This window comes from Salvelinus fontinalis, chromosome 28, assembly GCF_029448725.1.
Source record: "Salvelinus fontinalis isolate EN_2023a chromosome 28, ASM2944872v1, whole genome shotgun sequence".
Lineage (NCBI taxonomy): Eukaryota > Metazoa > Chordata > Actinopteri > Salmoniformes > Salmonidae > Salvelinus > Salvelinus fontinalis.
The window spans coordinates 35575660-35599349 of NC_074692.1; the positions used below are offsets into that span (position 1 = coordinate 35575660).

The 23690-nt window shown below is 43.9% G+C and overlaps 1 protein-coding gene across 3 annotated transcripts in view; it reads left to right on the top strand.

Moving 5' to 3' along the window:
* Positions 1-16626, top strand: part of LOC129826641 (endosomal transmembrane epsin interactor 1-like) — a 58346-nt gene extending 41720 nt beyond the window's left edge. For all 3 annotated transcript variants that reach the window (XM_055887586.1, XM_055887587.1, XM_055887588.1), the window contains 3 exons: positions 11474-11659; positions 12398-12720; positions 15691-16626. In XM_055887586.1, coding sequence (XP_055743561.1) covers positions 11474-11659; positions 12398-12720; positions 15691-16044 — 863 coding nt within the window. In that variant the 3' untranslated portion in view covers positions 16045-16626. The remainder of the gene's footprint in view (positions 1-11473; positions 11660-12397; positions 12721-15690) is intronic.
* The last annotated feature ends 7064 nt before the right edge of the window (positions 16627-23690 follow it).

Genomic DNA, 23690 nt, shown 5'->3' on the forward strand with positions numbered 1-23690 from the left:
TAGGTATCCTCCTTTCAGTTGTATAACTGACTAGGTATCCCCCTTTCCTTTCAGTTGTACAACTGACTAGGTATCCCCCTTTCCTTTCAGTTGTATAACTGACTAGGTATCCCCCTTTCCTTTCAGTTGTATAACTGACTAGGTATCCCCCTTTCCTTTCAGTTGTACAACTGACTAGGTATCCTCCTTTCCTTTCAGTTGTACAACTAACTAGGTATCCCCCTTTCAGTTGTACAACTGACTAGGTATCTCCCTTTCCCTTTCAGTTGTATAACTGACTAGGTATCCCCCTTTCCTTTCTGTTGTACAACTGACTAGGTATCCCCCTTTCCTTTCAGTTGTACAACTGACTAGGTATCCCCCTTTCCTTTCAGTTGTACAACTAACTAGGTATCCCCCTTTCCCTTTCTGTTGTACAACTGACTAGGTATCCCCCTTTCCTTTCTGTTGTATAACTGACTAGGTATCCCCCTTTCCTTTCAGTTGTACAACTAACTAGGTATCCCCCTTTCCCTTTCTGTTGTACAACTGACTAGGTATCCCCCTTTCCTTTCTGTTGTATAACTAACTAGGTATCCCCCTTTCCCTTTCTGTTGTACAACTGACTAGGTATCCCCCTTTCCTTTCTGTTGTACAACTGACTAGGTATCCCCCTTTCCTTTCTGTTGTATAACTGACTAGGTATCCCCCTTTCCTTTCAGTTGTACAACTAACTAGGTATCCCCCTTCCCTTTCTGTTGTACAACTGACTAGGTATCCTCCTTTCCTTTCTGTTGTATAACTGACTAGGTATCCCCCTTTCCTTTCAGTCGTACAACTGACTAGGTATCCCCCTTTCCCTTTCAGTTGTATAACTGACTAGGTATCCCCCTTTCCTTTCAGTTGTACAACTGACTAGGTATCCCCCTTTCCTTTCAGTTGTATAACTGACTAGGTATCCCCCTTTCCTTTCTGTTGTACAACTGACTAGGTATCCCCCTTTCCTTTCTGTTGTACAACTGACTAGGTATCCCCCTTTCAGTTGTACAACTGACTAGGTATCCCCCTTTCCTTTCAGTTGTACAACTGACTAGGTATCCTCCTTTCCTTTCAGTTGTACAACTGACTAGGTATCCTCCTTTCCTTTCAGTTGTACAACTGACTAGGTATCCCCCTTTCCTTTCTGTTGTACAACTGACTAGGTATCCCCCTTTCAGTTGTACAACTGACTAGGTATCCCCCTTTCCTTTCTGTTGTACAACTGACTAGGTATCCCCCTTTCAGTTGTACAACTGACTAGGTATCCCCCTTTCCTTTCAGTTGTACAACTGACTAGGTATCCTCCTTTCCTTTCAGTTGTACAACTGACTAGGTATCCTCCTTTCCTTTCAGTTGTACAACTGACTAGGTATCCCCCTTTCCTTTCTGTTGTACAACTGACTAGGTATCCCCCTTTCAGTTGTACAACTGACTAGGTATCTCCCTTTCCCTTTCAGTTGTATAACTGACTAGGTATCCTCCTTTCCTTTCAGTTGTATAACTGACTAGGTATCCCCCTTTCCTTTCAGTTGTACAACTGACTAGGTATCCTCCTTTCCTTTCAGTTGTACAACTAACTAGGTATCCCCCTTTCAGTTGTACAACTGACTAGGTATCCCCCTTTCCTTTCAGTTGTACAACTGACTAGGTATCCTCCTTTCCTTTCAGTTGTACAACTAACTAGGTATCCCCCTTTCAGTTGTACAACTGACTAGGTATCTCCCTTTCCCTTTCAGTTGTATAACTGACTAGGTATCCCCCTTTCCTTTCAGTTGTACAACTGACTAGGTATCCCCCTTTCAGTTGTACAACTGACTAGGTATCCCCCTTTCCCTTTCAGTTGTACAACTGACTAGGTATCCCCCTTTCCTTTCAGTTGTATAACTGACTAGGTATCCCCCTTTCCTTTCAGTTGTACAACTGACTAGGTATCCTCCTTTCCTTTCAGTTGTACAACTAACTAGGTATCCCCCTTTCAGTTGTACAACTGACTAGGTATCCCCCTTTCCTTTCAGTTGTATAACTGACTAGGTATCCCCCTTTCCTTTCAGTTGTACAACTGACTAGGTATCCTCCTTTCCTTTCAGTTGTACAACTAACTAGGTATCCCCCTTTCAGTTGTACAACTGACTAGGTATCTCCCTTTCCCTTTCAGTTGTATAACTGACTAGGTATCCCCCTTTCCTTTCAGTTGTATAACTGACTAGGTATCTCCCTTTCCTTTCAGTTGTACAACTGACTAGGTATCCTCCTTTCCTTTCAGTTGTACAACTAACTAGGTATCCCCCTTTCCTTTCAGTTGTACAACTAACTAGGTATCCTCCTTTCAGTTGTACAACTGACTAGGTATCCCCCTTTCCCTTTCAGTTGTATAACTGACTAGGTATCCCCCTTTCCTTTCAGTTGTATAACTGACTAGGTATCCCCCTTTCAGTTGTACAACTGACTAGGTATCCCCCTTTCAGTTGTATAACTGACTAGGTATCCCCCTTTCCTTTCAGTTGTACAACTGACTAGGTATCCCCCTTTCCTTTCTGTTGTACAACTGACTAGGTATCCTCCTTTCAGTTGTATAACTGACTAGGTATCCCCCTTTCCTTTCAGTTGTATAACTGACTAGGTATCCCCCTTTCAGTTGTACAACTGACTAGGTATCCCCCTTTCAGTTGTATAACTGACTAGGTATCCCCCTTTCCTTTCAGTTGTATAACTGACTAGGTATCCCCCTTTCCTTTCAGTTGTACAACTGACTAGGTATCCCCCTTTCCTTTCAGTTGTACAACTGACTAGGTATCCCCCTTTCCTTTCAGTTGTACAACTGACTAGGTATCCCCCTTTCCTTTCAGTTGTATAACTGACTAGGTATCCCCCTTTCCTTTCAGTTGTATAACTGACTAGGTATCCCCCTTTCCTTTCAGTTGTACAACTGACTAGGTATCCTCCTTTCCTTTCAGTTGTACAACTAACTAGGTATCCCCCTTTCAGTTGTACAACTGACTAGGTATCTCCCTTTCCCTTTCAGTTGTATAACTGACTAGGTATCCCCCTTTCCTTTCTGTTGTACAACTGACTAGGTATCCCCCTTTCCTTTCAGTTGTACAACTGACTAGGTATCCCCCTTTCCTTTCAGTTGTACAACTAACTAGGTATCCCCCTTTCCCTTTCTGTTGTACAACTGACTAGGTATCCCCCTTTCCTTTCAGTTGTATAACTGACTAGGTATCCCCCTTTCCTTTCAGTTGTATAACTGACTAGGTATCCCCCTTTCCTTTCAGTTGTACAACTGACTAGGTATCCCCCTTTCCTTTCAGTTGTACAACTAACTAGGTATCCCCCTTTCCCTTTCTGTTGTACAACTGACTAGGTATCCCCCTTTCCTTTCAGTTGTACAACTGACTAGGTATCCCCCTTTCCTTTCTGTTGTACAACTGACTAGGTATCCCCCTTTCCTTTCAGTTGTACAACTGACTAGGTATCCCCCTTTCCTTTCTGTTGTACAACTGACTAGGTATCCCCCTTTCCTTTCTGTTGTACAACTGACTAGGTATCCCCCTTTCAGTTGTACAACTGACTAGGTATCCCCCTTTCCTTTCAGTTGTACAACTGACTAGGTATCCTCCTTTCCTTTCAGTTGTACAACTGACTAGGTATCCTCCTTTCCTTTCAGTTGTACAACTGACTAGGTATCCCCCTTTCCTTTCTGTTGTACAACTGACTAGGTATCCCCCTTTCAGTTGTATAACTGACTAGGTATCCCCCTTTCCTTTCAGTTGTACAACTGACTAGGTATCCCCCTTTCCTTTCAGTTGTATAACTGACTAGGTATCCCCCTTTCCTTTCAGTTGTACAACTGACTAGGTATCCCCCTTTCCTTTCAGTTGTATAACTGACTAGGTATCCCCCTTTCCTTTCTGTTGTACAACTGACTAGGTATCCCCCTTTCCTTTCAGTTGTACAACTGACTAGGTATCCCCCTTTCCTTTCTGTTGTACAACTGACTAGGTATCCCCCTTTCCTTTCTGTTGTACAACTGACTAGGTATCCCCCTTTCAGTTGTACAACTGACTAGGTATCCCCCTTTCCTTTCAGTTGTACAACTGACTAGGTATCCTCCTTTCCTTTCAGTTGTACAACTGACTAGGTATCCTCCTTTCCTTTCAGTTGTACAACTGACTAGGTATCCCCCTTTCCTTTCTGTTGTACAACTGACTAGGTATCCCCCTTTCAGTTGTACAACTGACTAGGTATCCCCCTTTCCTTTCTGTTGTACAACTGACTAGGTATCCCCCTTTCAGTTGTACAACTGACTAGGTATCCCCCTTTCCTTTCAGTTGTACAACTGACTAGGTATCCTCCTTTCCTTTCAGTTGTACAACTGACTAGGTATCCTCCTTTCCTTTCAGTTGTACAACTGACTAGGTATCCCCCTTTCCTTTCTGTTGTACAACTGACTAGGTATTCCCCTTTCTGTTGTACAACTGACTAGGTATCCCCCTTTCCTTTCTGTTGTACAACTGACTAGGTATTCCCCTTTCTGTTGTACAACTGACTAGGTATCCCCCTTTCAGTTGTACAACTGACTAGGTATCCCCCTTTCCTTTCAGTTGTATAACTGACTAGGTATCCCCCTTTCCTTTCAGTTGTACAACTGACTAGGTATCCCCCTTTCCCTTTCTGTTGTACAACTGACTAGGTATCCCCCTTTCCTTTCAGTTGTATAACTGACTAGGTATCCCCCTTTCAGTTGTACAACTGACTAGGTATCCTCCTTTCCTTTCTGTTGTACAACTGACTAGGTATCCCCCTTTCCTTTCAGTTGTACAACTGACTAGGTATCCCCCTTTCCTTTCAGTTGTATAACTGACTAGGTATCTCCCTTTCCCTTTCAGTTGTACAACTGACTAGGTATCCCCCTTTCCTTTCAGTTGTATAACTGACTAGGTATCCCCCTTTCAGTTGTACAACTGACTAGGTATCCTCCTTTCCTTTCAGTTGTACAACTGACTAGGTATCCCCCTTTCCTTTCAGTTGTACAACTGACTAGGTATCTCCCTTTCCCTTTCAGTTGTATAACTGACTAGGTATCCCCCTTTCCTTTCAGTTGTATAACTGACTAGGTATCCCCCTTTCCTTTCAGTTGTATAACTGACTAGGTATCCCCCTTTCCTTTCAGTTGTACAACTGACTAGGTATCCCCCTTTCCTTTCAGTTGTATAACTGACTAGGTATCCCCCTTTCCTTTCAGTTGTATAACTGACTAGGTATCCCCCTTTCCTTTCAGTTGTACAACTGACTAGGTATCCTCCTTTCCTTTCAGTTGTACAACTAACTAGGTATCCCCCTTTCAGTTGTACAACTGACTAGGTATCTCCCTTTCCCTTTCAGTTGTATAACTGACTAGGTATCCCCCTTTCCTTTCAGTTGTATAACTGACTAGGTATCCTCCTTTCCTTTCAGTTGTACAACTAACTAGGTATCCCCCTTTCAGTTGTACAACTGACTAGGTATCTCCCTTTCCCTTTCAGTTGTATAACTGACTAGGTATCCCCCTTTCCTTTCAGTTGTATAACTGACTAGGTATCTCCCTTTCCCTTTCAGTTGTATAACTGACTAGGTATCCCCCTTTCCCTTTCAGTTGTATAACTGACTAGGTATCCCCCTTTCCTTTCAGTTGTATAACTGACTAGGTATCCCCCTTTCAGTTGTACAACTGACTAGGTATCCCCCTTTCAGTTGTACAACTGACTAGGTATCCCCCTTTCCCTTTCAGTTGTACAACTGACTAGGTATCCCCCTTTCCTTTCAGTTGTATAACTGACTAGGTATCCCCCTTTCAGTTGTACAACTGACTAGGTATCCCCCTTTCAGTTGTATAACTGACTAGGTATCCCCCTTTCCTTTCAGTTGTATAACTGACTAGGTATCCCCCTTTCCTTTCAGTTGTATAACTGACTAGGTATCCCCCTTTCCTTTCAGTTGTATAACTGACTAGGTATCCCCCTTTCCTTTCAGTTGTACAACTAACTAGGTATCCCCCTTTCAGTTGTACAACTGACTAGGTATCCCCCTTTCCTTTCAGTTGTATAACTGACTAGGTATCCCCCTTTCCTTTCAGTTGTATAACTGACTAGGTATCCCCCTTTCCTTTCAGTTGTACAACTAACTAGGTATCCCCCTTTCAGTTGTACAACTGACTAGGTATCCCCCTTTCCTTTCTGTTGTATAACTGACTAGGTATCCCCCTTTCCTTTCAGTTGTATAACTGACTAGGTATCCCCCTTTCCTTTCAGTTGTATAACTGACTAGGTATCCCCCTTTCCTTTCAGTTGTACAACTGACTAGGTATCCCCCTTCCCTTTCAGTTGTACAACTGACTAGGTATCCCCCTTTCCCTTTCAGTTGTACAACTGACTAGGTATCCCCCTTTCCTTTCAGTTGTACAACTGACTAGGTATCCCCCTTTCCTTTCAGTTGTATAACTGACTAGGTATCCCCCTTTCCTTTCAGTTGTACAACTGACTAGGTATCCCCCTTTCCTTTCAGTTGTACAACTGACTAGGTATCCCCCTTTCCCTTTCAGTTGTACAACTGACTAGGTATCCCCCTTTCCTTTCAGTTGTACAACTGACTAGGTATCCCCCTTTCCTTTCAGTTGTATAACTGACTAGGTATCCTCCTTTCCTTTCAGTTGTATAACTGACTAGGTATCCCCCTTTCCTTTCTGTTGTACAACTGACTAGGTATCCCCCTTTCCTTTCTGTTGTACAACTGACTAGGTATCCTCCTTTCCTTTCAGTTGTACAACTGACTAGGTATCCTCCTTTCCTTTCAGTTGTACAACTGACTAGGTATCCCCCTTTCCTTTCTGTTGTACAACTGACTAGGTATCCTCCTTTCCTTTCAGTTGTACAACTGACTAGGTATCCTCCTTTCCTTTCAGTTGTACAACTGACTAGGTATCCCCCTTTCCTTTCAGTTGTACAACTGACTAGGTATCCTCCTTTCCTTTCAGTTGTACAACTGACTAGGTATCCTCCTTTCCTTTCAGTTGTACAACTGACTAGGTATCCCCCTTTCCTTTCTGTTGTACAACTGACTAGGTATCCCCCTTTCAGTTGTACAACTGACTAGGTATCCCCCTTTCCTTTCTGTTGTACAACTGACTAGGTATCCCCCTTTCAGTTGTACAACTGACTAGGTATCCCCCTTTCCTTTCAGTTGTACAACTGACTAGGTATCCTCCTTTCCTTTCAGTTGTACAACTGACTAGGTATCCTCCTTTCCTTTCAGTTGTACAACTGACTAGGTATCCCCCTTTCCTTTCTGTTGTACAACTGACTAGGTATCCCCCTTTCAGTTGTACAACTGACTAGGTATCCCCCTTTCCCTTTCTGTTGTACAACTGACTAGGTATCCCCCTTTCCTTTCAGTTGTATAACTGACTAGGTATCCCCCTTTCAGTTGTACAACTGACTAGGTATCCTCCTTTCCTTTCTGTTGTACAACTGACTAGGTATCTCCCTTTCCCTTTCAGTTGTACAACTGACTAGGTATCCCCCTTTCCTTTCAGTTGTATAACTGACTAGGTATCCCCCTTTCCTTTCTGTTGTATAACTGACTAGGTATCCCCCTTTCCTTTCAGTTGTATAACTGACTAGGTATCTCCCTTTCCCTTTCAGTTGTATAACTGACTAGGTATCCCCCTTTCCCTTTCAGTTGTATAACTGACTAGGTATCCCCCTTTCCTTTCAGTTGTATAACTGACTAGGTATCCCCCTTTCAGTTGTACAACTGACTAGGTATCCCCCTTTCAGTTGTACAACTGACTAGGTATCCCCCTTTCCCTTTCAGTTGTACAACTGACTAGGTATCCCCCTTTCCTTTCAGTTGTATAACTGACTAGGTATCCCCCTTTCAGTTGTACAACTGACTAGGTATCCCCCTTTCAGTTGTATAACTGACTAGGTATCCCCCTTTCCTTTCAGTTGTATAACTGACTAGGTATCCCCCTTTCCTTTCAGTTGTATAACTGACTAGGTATCCCCCTTTCCTTTCAGTTGTATAACTGACTAGGTATCCCCCTTTCCTTTCAGTTGTACAACTAACTAGGTATCCCCCTTTCAGTTGTACAACTGACTAGGTATCCCCCTTTCCTTTCAGTTGTATAACTGACTAGGTATCCCCCTTTCCTTTCAGTTGTATAACTGACTAGGTATCCCCCTTTCCTTTCAGTTGTACAACTAACTAGGTATCCCCCTTTCAGTTGTACAACTGACTAGGTATCCCCCTTTCCTTTCTGTTGTATAACTGACTAGGTATCCCCCTTTCCTTTCAGTTGTATAACTGACTAGGTATCCCCCTTTCCTTTCAGTTGTATAACTGACTAGGTATCCCCCTTTCCTTTCAGTTGTACAACTGACTAGGTATCCCCCTTCCCTTTCAGTTGTACAACTGACTAGGTATCCCCCTTTCCCTTTCAGTTGTACAACTGACTAGGTATCCCCCTTTCCTTTCAGTTGTACAACTGACTAGGTATCCCCCTTTCCTTTCAGTTGTATAACTGACTAGGTATCCCCCTTTCCTTTCAGTTGTACAACTGACTAGGTATCCCCCTTTCCTTTCAGTTGTACAACTGACTAGGTATCCCCCTTTCCCTTTCAGTTGTACAACTGACTAGGTATCCCCCTTTCCTTTCAGTTGTACAACTGACTAGGTATCCCCCTTTCCTTTCAGTTGTATAACTGACTAGGTATCCTCCTTTCCTTTCAGTTGTATAACTGACTAGGTATCCCCCTTTCCTTTCTGTTGTACAACTGACTAGGTATCCCCCTTTCCTTTCTGTTGTACAACTGACTAGGTATCCTCCTTTCCTTTCAGTTGTACAACTGACTAGGTATCCTCCTTTCCTTTCAGTTGTACAACTGACTAGGTATCCCCCTTTCCTTTCTGTTGTACAACTGACTAGGTATCCTCCTTTCCTTTCAGTTGTACAACTGACTAGGTATCCTCCTTTCCTTTCAGTTGTACAACTGACTAGGTATCCCCCTTTCCTTTCAGTTGTACAACTGACTAGGTATCCTCCTTTCCTTTCAGTTGTACAACTGACTAGGTATCCTCCTTTCCTTTCAGTTGTACAACTGACTAGGTATCCCCCTTTCCTTTCTGTTGTACAACTGACTAGGTATCCCCCTTTCAGTTGTACAACTGACTAGGTATCCCCCTTTCCTTTCTGTTGTACAACTGACTAGGTATCCCCCTTTCAGTTGTACAACTGACTAGGTATCCCCCTTTCCTTTCAGTTGTACAACTGACTAGGTATCCTCCTTTCCTTTCAGTTGTACAACTGACTAGGTATCCTCCTTTCCTTTCAGTTGTACAACTGACTAGGTATCCCCCTTTCCTTTCTGTTGTACAACTGACTAGGTATCCCCCTTTCAGTTGTACAACTGACTAGGTATCCCCCTTTCCCTTTCTGTTGTACAACTGACTAGGTATCCCCCTTTCCTTTCAGTTGTATAACTGACTAGGTATCCCCCTTTCAGTTGTACAACTGACTAGGTATCCTCCTTTCCTTTCTGTTGTACAACTGACTAGGTATCTCCCTTTCCCTTTCAGTTGTACAACTGACTAGGTATCCCCCTTTCCTTTCAGTTGTATAACTGACTAGGTATCCCCCTTTCCTTTCTGTTGTATAACTGACTAGGTATCCCCCTTTCCTTTCAGTTGTACAACTGACTAGGTATCCCCCTTTCCTTTCAGTTGTATAACTGACTAGGTATCCCCCTTTCCCGTTCAGTTGTATAACTGACTAGGTATCCCCCTTTCCTTTCAGTTGTATAACTGACTAGGTATCCCCCTTTCCTTTCAGTTGTACAACTGACTAGGTATCCTCCTTTCCTTTCAGTTGTACAACTGACTAGGTATCCTCCTTTCCTTTCAGTTGTACAACTGACTAGGTATCCCCCTTTCCTTTCTGTTGTACAACTGACTAGGTATCCCCCTTTCAGTTGTACAACTGACTAGGTATCCCCCTTTCCCTTTCTGTTGTACAACTGACTAGGTATCCCCCTTTCCTTTCAGTTGTATAACTGACTAGGTATCCCCCTTTCAGTTGTACAACTGACTAGGTATCCTCCTTTCCTTTCTGTTGTACAACTGACTAGGTATCTCCCTTTCCCTTTCAGTTGTACAACTGACTAGGTATCCCCCTTTCCTTTCAGTTGTATAACTGACTAGGTATCCCCCTTTCCTTTCTGTTGTATAACTGACTAGGTATCCCCCTTTCCTTTCAGTTGTACAACTGACTAGGTATCCCCCTTTCCTTTCAGTTGTATAACTGACTAGGTATCCCCCTTTCCCGTTCAGTTGTATAACTGACTAGGTATCCCCCTTTCCTTTCAGTTGTATAACTGACTAGGTATCCCCCTTTCCTTTCAGTTGTACAACTGACTAGGTATCCCCCTTTCCTTTCAGTTGTATAACTGACTAGGTATCCCCCTTTCCTTTCAGTTGTACAACTGACTAGGTATCCCCCTTTCCTTTCAGTTGTACAACTCTTTCCCGTTCAGTTGTGTCAGGGTCAGAGGAGACCTCACAGAAGGTCAGATAGACAGGGACATCATGATCAAACACACCTGGAAGGTTCACTTCCTAACTCTCTGAGGTCACAGGGTTTGTTGTGATAGAGATGGAGCTTTGGGTGTGACCCTTGTATAATATGGCACCCCACACTCCAGAGAGACGAAGGAAGAAAGAGTGAATGTGGTGGAGGAGAAAGACGGACGGATGGAAAATGTATAGCTCTCAAAACATGGTTCTAATTACAAATGTCTCTAAGGAGTTTCCTAAAGATAGTGTGCAGGAATTTGTATTTTATTTTGTATTGTTATATGGGTATCCAGTACCTAGCAACCTAGATCAGTACTTTGAACACTTATGGGGAGGGGATATATAACCCCGCCCCAGCAAGTTCTCAGGTAATTTGAACCTAGATGAGATATTTGTTGCCCTACAAGTGTATTAACGATTTGTTTACAGTAAATAAGAATCTGTCACCCCCCTACCCCCACCCCCCAATACCGCTCCCCGTCCTACCCCCCATCATTCCTTACCCCGCCATACCGCTCCCCGTCCTACCCCCCATCATTCCTTACCCCGCCATACCGCTCCCCGTCCTACCCCCATCATTCCTTACCCCCTATACCGCTCCCCGTCTTACCCCCCCCCATCATTCCTTACCCCCCCCATACCACTCCCCGTCCTACCCCCCATCATTCCTTACCCCGCCATACCACTCCCCGTCCTACCCCCCATCATTCCTTACCCCCTATACCACTCCCCGTCCTACCTCCCCCATCATTCCTTACCCCCCCCCCCCCCCCCCATACCGTTCCCTGTCCTACCACCCCCCTCTACCCCTCTCCCTCTAATTGTCTTTATTGTTCCTGTGTTTCAGATGCTGGTCCCCAGACGACGGTTGTTCCAATGCCCCCCTCTCCCCAATCTCCGCCCTCTCCCTCCCTGTGCCAGGCCAGACTTCCCCAGGACCAGGGTGCTCCTGTGCCACCCATTAGGAGGTCTCAGCGCCAGAGGCCCAGACGCTCTAACAGTGACCCTGTCCTACTGGACCTGGCTGCCAAAGGTGAGACAGGGTCTCTCTCTCTCTCTCTCACACACACACACACACACACACACACACACACACACACACACACCGCACAACACACACACACACACACACACACACACACACACACTGGCTCCAACAGCCAAAGAGTGCCGCTGCTGGACCTAGCTGCCAAAGGTTAAAGAGGATCACATAAACTGTATAGTTCAAGAACAGTCTGTCTATCATCACTTAATCTACAGCCTCTGCATCTGTCAGCAAGACACATTAGGATCGCTGTGTGTGACCTCCCTCACAGGGATAGCAGAACTGTTGTTTGCTTCCAACAGATGTCCCACTATATGCAATTCTACAGACACACTAACCCCCCAACCCTCTCCCACCTCTTTCTCCCTTCTCTCCCACCCCCCTCTCTCTCTTTCTCCCCCACTCTTTCTCCCTTCTCTCACACCCCTCTCCCACCCTCTCTCCCCGTCTCTCTCCCACCTTTCTCTCTCCCTTCTCTCCCAACCATCTCTCCCACCCCTCTCCCATCCCTCTCTCACCCCTCTCCCATCCCTCTCTCTCACCCCTCTCCCATCCCTCTCTCTCCCACTCCTCTCTCTCTCTCTCTCTCTCTCTCCCACCCCTCTCTCCCTCTCCCCTCTCTCCCACCCCTCTCCCCTCTCTCTCTCTCCCCTCTCTCCCACCCCTCTCGCTCTCTCCCTTCTCTCTCTCTCTCCCCTTCCTCTCTTCCACCCCCTCTTCCCTCAGTGTTAAGCTGTGAAGCAGCCACGCAGACCACCGAGGTCTCCACCCAGACTTCCAAGTCCACCCTGGCTGCCCAGTCCTCCCGGACCCAGACGGTGACTCTCCGGCGGGGTGGTAGAGCCCCGCGGCGTCCCCGGCCCTCCTCCATGGTGGACTACCAGAGCTACAGACACACCCAGCAGCTGGTCAGCAGATTTCTAGAGCAGCCGGCCCACTGCAGCCTGACCCCCGAGGTCCAGGAGCTGGTGGACAGCATCCGTAGCGTGCTGCGCTCAGACCAGGAACACATGGAGGAGGCCGTCCGCTGTGCCAGCTTCATAGAACAGGTAAAGAGGCTACATAGATGCTACATAGAACTGCTGAAGAGGCTACATAGAGGCTACATAGAACCGGTAAAGAGGCTACATAGAGGCTACATAGAATTGCTGAAGAGGCTACATAGAGGCTACATAGAACTGCTAAAGAGGCTACAGAGAGGCTACATAGAACAGGTAAAGATTTTATTTCCACCCCCCACCAAAAAAAGAAGACTATAACAACACAAGGAAATCAGCTCCAAGTGATTTTAGTTCTGGAAATCTGCTGCAAAGTATTCCCACACATAATATTGTATATGTGATCATTTACACATGTAAGCAAAGTTTGAAATTATTACGTTTTAGTCAAATATATTCAGGAGTAAACATGTGCTTAACAAGTCACATAATAACTTGCATGGACTCACTCTGTGTGCCCCACGCGTACAATTATCTGTAAGGTTCCTCAGTTGGGCAGTGAATTTCAAACACAAAACCAGGGAGGTTTTCCAATGCCTCGCAAAGAAGAGCACATATTGGTAGACGGGTACAAATGAAAAAAGCAGACATTGAATATCCCTTTGAGTTATTAATTATGCTTTGGATGCTGTATCAATACAGCCAGTCACTACAAAGATACAGGTGTCCTTCCTAACTCAGTTGTAGGAGAGGAAGGAAACCACTCAGGGATTTCACCATGAGGCCAATGGTGACTTTACTACAGTTACAGAGATTAATGGCTGTGATAGGAGAAAACTGAGGATGGATAAACAACATTGTAGTTACTCCACAATAGAAACCTAATTGACAATAAAGAAGCCTGTACAGAAAAAAAATATTCCAAAACATGCATCCTGTTTACGACAAGGCACTAAAGTACAACTGGAAAAAAATGTGGTAAAGCAATTAACTTTATGTCCCGAACAAGGGTTATGTTTGGTGCAAACACAACACATTACTGAGTATCACTCTCCATATTTTCAAGCATAGTGGTGGCTGCATCGTGTTATGGGTATGATTGTAATTGTTAAAGAATGGGTCGTTTTTCAGGATAAATAAGAAACGGAATGGAGCTAAGCTCACAAAAAAATCCTAGAGGAAAACCTGGTTCCGTCTGCTTTCCACCACACACTGGGAGATGAAATCACCTTTCAGCAGGACAATAACTCAATACTCAAGGCCAAATCTACATTGGAGTTGCTTACCAAGAAAGACAGTGAATGTTGCTGAGTGGCCGAGTTATAGTTTTAACTTAAATCTGCTTGGAAATCTATGGCAAGACTTGAAAATGGTTGTCAACCAACTTGACAGAGCTTGAACAATGTTGAAAAGTATTATGGGTAAAGAATGTACAATCCAGGTGTGCAAAGCTCTTAGAGACTTACCCAGAAAGACTCCCAGCTGTAATCTCACTTAGAGACTTACCCAGAAAGACTCCCAGCTGTAATCTCTCTTAGAGACTTACCCAGAAAGACTCCCAGCTGTAATCTCTCTTAGAGACTTACCCAGAAAGACTCCCAGCTGTAATCACTCTTAGAGACTTACCCAGAAAGACTCCCAGCTGTAATCTCTCTTAGAGACTTACCCAGAAAGACTCACAGCTGTAATCTCTCTTAGAGACTTACCCAGAAAGACTCACAGCTGTAATCTCTCTTAGACGTACCCAGAAAGACTCCCAGCTGTAATCTCTCTTAGAGATTTACCCAGAAAGACTCCCAGCTGTAATCTCTCTTAGAGACTTACCCAGAAAGACTCCCAGCTGTAATCTCTCTTAGAGACTTACCCAGAAAGACTCCCAGCTGTAATCTCTCTTAGAGACTTACCCAGAAAGACTCACAGCTGTAATCGCTGCCAAAGGTGTTTCTAACATGTATTGACTCAAGGGTGTGAATATTTATGTAAATTATATATTTCTGTAGATACATAGACCAGGTAGCAGCATGGCAGGTGTAGCTTGTTGTTGACCAGTCATAAGTAATTAACACGGCAATAGGCTTCAGTCATAGAGCCTCCGTGTGGGGCAAAAGTTAGGAGATATCTAATCAATGGAAGATGGGATTAAAATAATGGAATTAAAAGTTAAAGGAGAAGGACAGGCTACAACGACCAAGAGCCAACAGGTAGACTGCTACTTTCTAGTCTGAATGAGTTGCTGTTATTTGTAACTGTAGGATGAGAAAGTGCATGAAGCTTCAATTAACCTAGCTAGCTAGCTTAACTAGCATCTCCTGGTTTGATGCAGTCAAGCCAGGTACTACGTAATCATATTGGATGATAAATAAGCTAGCTATGGCAGCTATTAGTATACTACAGCGTGAGTTGGCTTGGTTCAATAGGGTCCAGCTGCGACTACTGATAGTGTATATACATAGAACACTGTGCCAGCTACATAGAACACTGTGCCAGCTACATAGAACACTGTACCAGTTACATAGAACACTGTGCCAGCTACAGTACATAGAACACTGTCAGATACATAGAACACTGTACCAGCTGCAGTACATAGAACACTGTGCCAGCTACATAGAACACTGTACCAGCTACAGTACATAGAACACTGTGCCAGCTACAGTACATAGAACACTGTGCCAGCTACATAGAACACTGTGCCAGCTACATAGAACACTGTGCCAGCTACATAGAACACTGTACCAGCTACAGTACATAGAACACTGTGCCAGCTACATAGAACACTGTGCCAGCTACAAAGAACACTGTACCAGCTACATAGAACACTGTACCAGCTACAGTACATAGAACACTGTGCCAGCTACATAGAACACTGTGCCAGCTACATAGAACACTGTGCCAGCTACATAGAACACTGTGCCAGCTACATAGAACAGAAAAAGAAGTGGAAACTGGATAGATAGGAAAGGAGGGGGGATGAGGAGAGAGAGAGGGGAAGAGAAGGATGAGTAGGTCAGGAAGACAGGACATGAAGATATACATTTGGGTGAACTATCCCTTTAAACTGAACCTCTTCTCCTCTCTCTCCAGGTGATCACAGTATCAGAGACACCAGCTGGAGCCCTCGCCCAGCCTTTGTCCCTCCCCAGGGCCTGCTCCAGACCCCATGTCCCCATGCTGGACTGTTCCTCCCGGACCCTCCCCCAGCCCCTCCGAAAGAGGCCCGGCCTGCTGCACCTGCGGAGTTGTGGGGACCTCAGCACCTTCACCTGGGCAGAGCAGCAGCCACTAGAGGCCAGGCAAGGTGGTGGGTCTGGCTTCAAGTCCTGGTCTAGAACCAGGTCTAGAGTAGGTTCTAGGTCGACGTCACGGGCGGGCTCACGCCTGGATCATCACGAACGCCCCCACAGTCTCATAGGGGTGTTTAGGGAAACTGTGATCTGATGGAACCCTCTTCCCATCCCAACACTCCCTTAGCACAAGCTGATGGCAAGGTCCACTGGGGGAAACAACTTATTGACTCCAAGGGAAAGGCGCCCCCTGGTGGCGAGGTGTGGGACTGCCACTGCTAAACCTAGTGGGGAAAAGCCATTCTTAAAGAACTTTGAAACTGAGTCCCACAGACTGCAAGTACAAGCCTTTAGAAAGGCTGTGTGTGTGCGGCTGCGTGTGTTGTGTGTGTGTGTGTGTGTGTGTGTGTGTGTATCTGCTGCACTAATGCTGTTGAAGTGTATGTACAGTGTATCGTGTTGTCTGTACACTATGTTGTTTGCATTGTGAAAGAGGTGACCTGGGAATCAAAGGTTTTAAAATTGTTTCCAAATATTTCCCATGAACCATTCTGTGTTACAAACTGTTATAAAATGGCTGGCTGTACATATGACATCACTGAACCCTACCTGCATGTGAGAGCCTATGGAAGGGTCTCTCTCTATACTTCACTATCTGACCAGTGCCTTAAATAAAGCAACATGTAATGTTCCATATAAAATGTTCGGTATGAATTAAACTGGCCATGCACTATGAGTGGTGAGTCTTAATTCAGCTTCAATAGATTTGTTTAAGCCGGGATTCAATCCCATCGGTCATTATTTTGGCTACGCACCTTTTAAAGGCAATGTTCCAACTGCCGAGACTGCGTTCACAATAAAAGCTGCATATGTCGGCTCAATCGAAAAACGTCATTTACATTTCAAACTCACTATAAATGTGCCTCTTATACTCTTCCGGATTACATCGTGGCCTTAAAGTGCACCATTTATGCGCCGGCTTCATTCCAAGGCACGTTAAAAAGCAGCTCACCGGGCACGTTAAAGAGCAGCTCACCGGACAGAGACGATGCGTCTTTCACGTAGATTACATTCATGATAAACATTGCGGATGTCATCTCTAACTTAAATGACCTTTAAAAGGTGCATTGTCGGCTGTGGATTGAATCCTGGCCTTAGAAGCAACAACAAAAACAACAACAGTCCCGTCCTTCTGCAAGTAGTTTATTGTTGTAAATACCGGTACAAACGTTCCCGTTCTGTAGTTCAATAACATCACAGAAATAGCTAGCAAATAAATACAAATTGCCTTAGCTTTACAGAAAGTAGTATTTTTCACGTTTTCATCATCTTTAGACATGTCGACAAACATTTTAAGATGAATTACATTCAAAACAGTGCATTATAAACACTAGTTAGCCTACCTCACAGTCACCATCGACTCAAGTGTATGTTTGCTGCCCATCTCTTTACAAAGGACACCTTTGTTGCGTCACAATAGCCTACTATCGCCAACACAGACAGGGAAGGTCTATTCTTCAGCAATATGCCCCCTGTGTTCGTTGCCTTGTGCTCTAGACAAATATGTCATTATGTTTTTTCACACAATCATTCACGTCGTCTCTTACCTAGTTGACATGAAACCACTTCTTTAAGAGACATCGTAAGGGCCCTTGCCACTAGTTTACTCAGTTCTCATTTCACCTTATTTGTTATTCATTGAAGCTTGCTTATATGGTCAATCCAAACTCAACACACAAAATAACCATTAGAAGTAGATATACCTGTATATTTATATATGTTTATGTATACAGTGGCAAGAAAAAGTATGTGAACCCTTTGGAATTACCTGGATTTCTGCATAAATTTGTCATCCAATTTGATCTAAGTCACAACAATAGACAAACATAGTGTGCCTAAACTAATAACACACAAATTATTGCATTTTTCTTGTCTATATTGAATACATAATTTAAACCTTCACAGTGTAGGTTGGAAAAAGTATGTGAACCCCACCTAGGCTAATGACTTCTACAAAAGCTCATTGGAGTCAGGAGTCGGCTAACCTGGAGTCCAATCAATGAGACGAGATTGGAGATGTTGGTTAGAGCTGCCTTGCCCTATAAAAAACACTCACAACATGTGAGTTTGCTATTCACAAGAAGCATTGCCTGATGTGAACCATGTCTCAAACAAAAGAGATCTCAGAAGACATAAGAATTGTTGACTTGCATGAAGCTGGAAAGGGTTATAAAAGTATCTCTAAAAGCCTTGATGTTCATCAGTCCACGGTAAGACAAATTGTCTATAAATGGAGAAAGTTCAGCACTGTTGCTACTCTCTCTAGGAGTGGCTGTCCTGCAAAGATGACTGCAAGAGCACAGCGCAGAATAATCAATGAGGTTAAGAAGAATCCTAGTGTCAGCTGAAGGCTTACAGAAATCTCTGGAACATGCTAACATCTCTGTTGACGAGTCTACGATAAGTAAAACACTAAACAAGAATGGTGTTAATGGAAGGACACCACAGAAGAAGCCACTGCTGTCCAAAAAAAACATTGCTGCACGTCTGAAGTTTGCAAAAGTGCACCTGGATGTTCCACAGCGCTGCTGGCAAAATATTCTGTGGACAGATGCAACTACAGTGGAGTTGTTTGGAAGGAACACACAACACTATGTGTGGAGAAAAAAGACACAGCACACCAACATCAAAACCTCATCCCAACTGTAAAGTATAGTGGAGGGAGCACCTCAGGGCCTGGACAGCTTGCTATAATCAACAGAAAAATGAATTGCCAAGTTTATCAAGACATTTTTCAGGAGAATGTTAGGCTGTCTGCCAATTGAAGCTCAACAGAAGTTGGGTGATGCAACAGGACAACGACCCAAACATAGAAGTAAATCAACATCAGAATGGCTTCAACAGAAGAAAATATGCCCAGTCATTCCTGACCTCAACCCGATTTAGATGCTGTAGCATGACCTCGAGTGAGCAGTTCACACCAGACATCCCAAGAATATTGCTGAACTGAAACAGTTTTGTAAAAAGGAATGGTCCAAAATTCCTCCTGACCGTTGTGCAAGTCTGATCCACAACTACAGAAAACATTTGGTTGAGGTTATTGCTGCCAAAGGAGGGTCAACCAGTTATTAAATCCAAGGGTTCACATACTTTTCCCACCCTGCACTGTGAATGTTTACACAGTGTGTTCAATAAAGACAGGAAAACGTATAATTGTTTGTGTGTTATTAGTTTAAGCAGACTGTATTTGTCTGTTGTTGTGACCTAGATGAAGATCAGATCAAATTTGATGACTAATTTATGCAGAAATCCAGGAATTTCCAAAGGGTTCGTATTATTTTTCTTGCCATTGTAAATTATGTATTCCAGCTGGTTTTGGTTTAATGTGGAATAATGAAGTGGTCATCACACGCCACACACACTAGAAGCAGGAATGATACAGCATAAGACCGACCGGTAGACCAAGCTAGAACATCATATGGTCGACCGAACGACCGGTGACTCCAGATAGACAGACCGGTGACTTCAGATAGACAGACCGGTGACTTCAGATAGACAGACCGGTGACTCCAGATAGACCAAGCTAGAACATCATATGGTTGACCGAACGACTGGTGGCTACAGATAGACAGACCGGTGACTTCAGATAGACAGACCGGTGACTTCAGATAGACAGACCGGTGACTTCAGATAGACAGACCGGTGACTTCAGATAGACAGACCGGTGACTTCAGATAGACCATGCTAGAACATCATATGGTTGACCGAACGACTGGTGGCTACAGATAGATAGACTGATCGGTGACTCCAGATAGGCCATGCTAGAACATCATATGGTTGACCGAACGACTGGTGGCTACAGATAGATAGACTGACCGGTGACTCCAGATAGGCCATGCTAGAACATCATATGGTTGACCGAACGACTGGTGGCTACAGATAGATAGACTGACCGGTGACTCCAGATAGACCATGCTAGAACATCATATGGTCGGTCGGTAACTCCAGATAGGCCATGCTAGAACATCATATGGTCGATCGTACAGGAACTCTTCTTCAGTATCATGTTAGTTCAATATCATAAAGAGTACAGTAATATTAATAAGGCCAAAATGAGCTTTAGGCATGAGACAGACAGAGATAGAGATAGAGACAGACAGAGATACAGACAGACAGAGATAGAGAGAGACAGAAACAGACAGAGATAGAGAGAGATAGAAACGGACAGAGATAGAGACAGACAGAGATAGAGAGAGATAGACAGAAACAGACAGAGATAGAGAGACAGAAACAGACAGAGATAGAGAGACAGAAACAGACAGAGATAGAGACAGACAGAGATAGAAACAGAGATAGACAGAAACAGACAGAGATAGAGAGAGATAGAAACAGACAGAGATTAGAGAGAGATAGACAGAAACAGACAGAGATAGAGACAGACAGAGAGAGAGATTAGAGAGAGATAGACAGAGATAGAGACAGACAGAGATAGAGATAGACAGAGATACAGAGAGACAGATACAGAGATAGAGACCGAGACAGACAGAGATAGAGAGAAACAGACAGAGATAGAGACAGAGATAGACAGATATAGAGAGACAGAGATAGAGACAGATACAGAGAGACAGACACTTGGAACAATCAATGGTTTAAATGTGATGTAGGGAAAGGAAAGGAGGGAAAGGGTCAACGTTTTTCACACAAGCCAGGTGGCGGGGCGATCTAGTGCAGCAACTAGAAATGAGTACATAATGTGTGTCCTCTCCACAAGTCAGTACAGAGGTGTAGCGTCATAATGTGTCCCCTCCACAAGTCAGTACAGAGGTGTAGCGTCATAATGTGTCCCCTCCACAAGTCAGTACAGAGGTGTAGCGTCATAATGTGTCCCCTCCACAAGTCAGTACAGAGGTGTAGCGTCATAATGTGTCCCCTCCACAAGTCAGTACAGAGGTGTAGCGTCATAATGTGTCCCCTCCACAAGTCAGTACAGAGGTGTAGCGTCATAATGTGTCCCCTCCACAAGTCAGTACAGAGGTGTAGCGTCATAATGTGTCCCCTCCACAAGTCAGTACAGAGGTGTAGCGTCATAATGTGTCCCCTCCACAAGTCAGTACAGAGGTGTAGCGTCATAATGTGTCCCCTCCACAAGTCAGTACAGAGGTGTAGCGTCATAATGTGTCCCCTCCACAAGTCAGTACAGAGGTGTAGCGTCATAATGTGTCCCCTCCACAAGTCAGTACAGAGGTGTAGCGTCATAATGTGTCCCCTCCACAAGTCAGTACAGAGGTGTAGCGTGATAATGTGTGCGCTCTACAAGCCGGAAACTGTCCCATAAAGCAAAGCTGCTGGGCCGTCGACCATGTTTGTAAACACGAGTCCAGAGAGGGGGTGTCTGAGGCAAGAAGTGACGGAGGAGAATGTCTGGGCAAAAGGTCAAAAGGTCATACACCTTTAAAGAGGCGTAAGCTCCCCGGAATGAACTTCTTGAATCATCTAGACATATTATATATATATAGTATATATATTATATTCTAGAATAACTAGGGGCTCTATTCAATCTTTATCGCTAAGGTGTTACACACAGCGCGACATGTTAAGGTAATTTCCTATTGAGCTGACATCTGCAGCGTTTACCGTGAATGCAGTTTTTGCTAGTGAGGGAACATTGCCTTTAAATTTCGATCACGCTGGAAAGCTGAATTTCCTCAATATAGATTGAATAGAGCCCTAGATCTGATTCTAAAGTAGAGTCAAAGGGACTTTCAACAATCCCATTTATCACATCCAGCCCAATCAATATATAATTACAATGTTAGTGTCATAACGTGATCAGGGTGAGAGGACAGCCTTACTTCTCATCCTGAAGAAGAGAACAAAATAGGTATTGTAAATGTATACGGCAGGCCAGACAGATCAATGACAGGGAAGACGTGGTTATAGAGGAGGAGTCATAACACCAGGAATAGTCAGTCGTTCCTTTCTATTGTTAATCATCATCATCACTTCAGTCATCTGCATTACTTTGTCCTCACACTCTCACAGCAGGACCATAATCAGAACAGTCTGGTCATTACCAGGGTTAAGTCATCAGGGTTGGAGTCCATTCCAATTGAAGACAGTCAATTCATGAAGTAAACAAAAATTTAGACCTAAGTATTGCAAAAACAAAATAATTAATCTATTTTCAATAACTTCTCAATAACCTGAAAAGGAGAAGCTATTTATTTCAAAAGATTATAAATGTTTTAATTTTAAATGTATATCACTTCCTTAATTGACTGACTCCAATTTGAATTGAACCCAGTCCTATAAATCATCAGTTCTGGCTTTAGTAATATGCTAGTCTCAAAACGCTGTAGCCCAGGGATCATCAACTAGCTTCAGACACATGTCTTCTTGAGCGGATGGTCACGGTGCCGGAACATAATTATAAATCATTTGTAGACTGCAAATTGACCACAAGAAGCCCAAACAGATATAATATTTAACAAGAACATAATCATTTCAAACCTTAATGACAATCACATACAGTGCCTTGCAGAAGTTCACACCCCCTTTGGTGTTTTAACTATTTTGTTTCATTACAACCTGTAATTTAAATTGATTTTATTTGGATGTCTTGTAATGGACATACACAAAATAGTCCAAATTGGTGAAGTGAAATGAAAAAAAAAAAATATCAAAAAATTATAACAAATAGAAAAACTGAAAAGTGGTGTGTGCATATGTACTCACCCCCTTTGCTATGAAGCCCCTAAATAAGATCTGGTGCAACCAATTACCTTCACAAGTCACATAATTAGTTAAATAAAGTCCACCTGTGTGCAATCTAAGTGTCACATGATCTGTCACATGATCTTAGTATATATACACACCTGTTCTGAAGGCCCCAGAGTCTGCAACACTACTAAGCAAGGGGCACCACCAAGCAAGCGGCACCATGAAGACCAAGGAGCTCTCCAAACAGGTCAGGGACAAAGTTGTGGAGAAGTACAGATCAGGGTTGTGTTATATAAAAATATCTGAAACTTTGAACATCCCACGGAGCACCATTAAATCCATTATTAAAAATGGAAAGAATATGGCACCACAACAAACCTGCCAAGAGAGAGCCCACCCCCAAAACTCATGGACCAGGCAAGGAGGACATTAATCAGAGAAGCAAAAAAGAGACCAAAGATAACCCTGAAGGAGCTGCAAAGCTCCACAGCGGAGATTGGAGTATCTGTCCATAGGACCACTTTAAGCGGTACACTCCACAGAGCTGGGCTTTACGGAAGAGTGTCCAGAAGAAGAAAAAAACATTGCTTAAAGAAAAAATAAGCAAACACGTTTGGTGTTCACCAAAAGGCATGTGGGAGACTCCCCAAACATATGGAAGGTACTCTGGTCAGAAGATAATAAAATTGAGCTTTTTGGCCATCAAGGAAAACACTATGTCTGGCGCAAACCCAACACCTCTCATCACCCCGAGAACACCACAGTGAAGCATGGTGGTGGCAGCATCACGCTGTGGGGATGTTTTTTATCAGCAGGGACTGGGAAACTGGTCAGAATTGAAGGAATGATGGATGGTGCTAAATACAGAGAATTTTTTGAGGGAAACCTGTTTCAGTCTTCCAGAGATTTGAGACTGGGACGGAGGTTCACCTTCCAGCAGGACAATGGCCCTAAGCATACTGCTAAAGCAACACTTTAGTGGTTTAAGGGGAAACATTTACATTTCTTGGAATGGCCTAGTCAAAGCCCAGACCTCAATCCAATTGAGAATCTGTGGTATGACTTAAAGATTGCTGTACA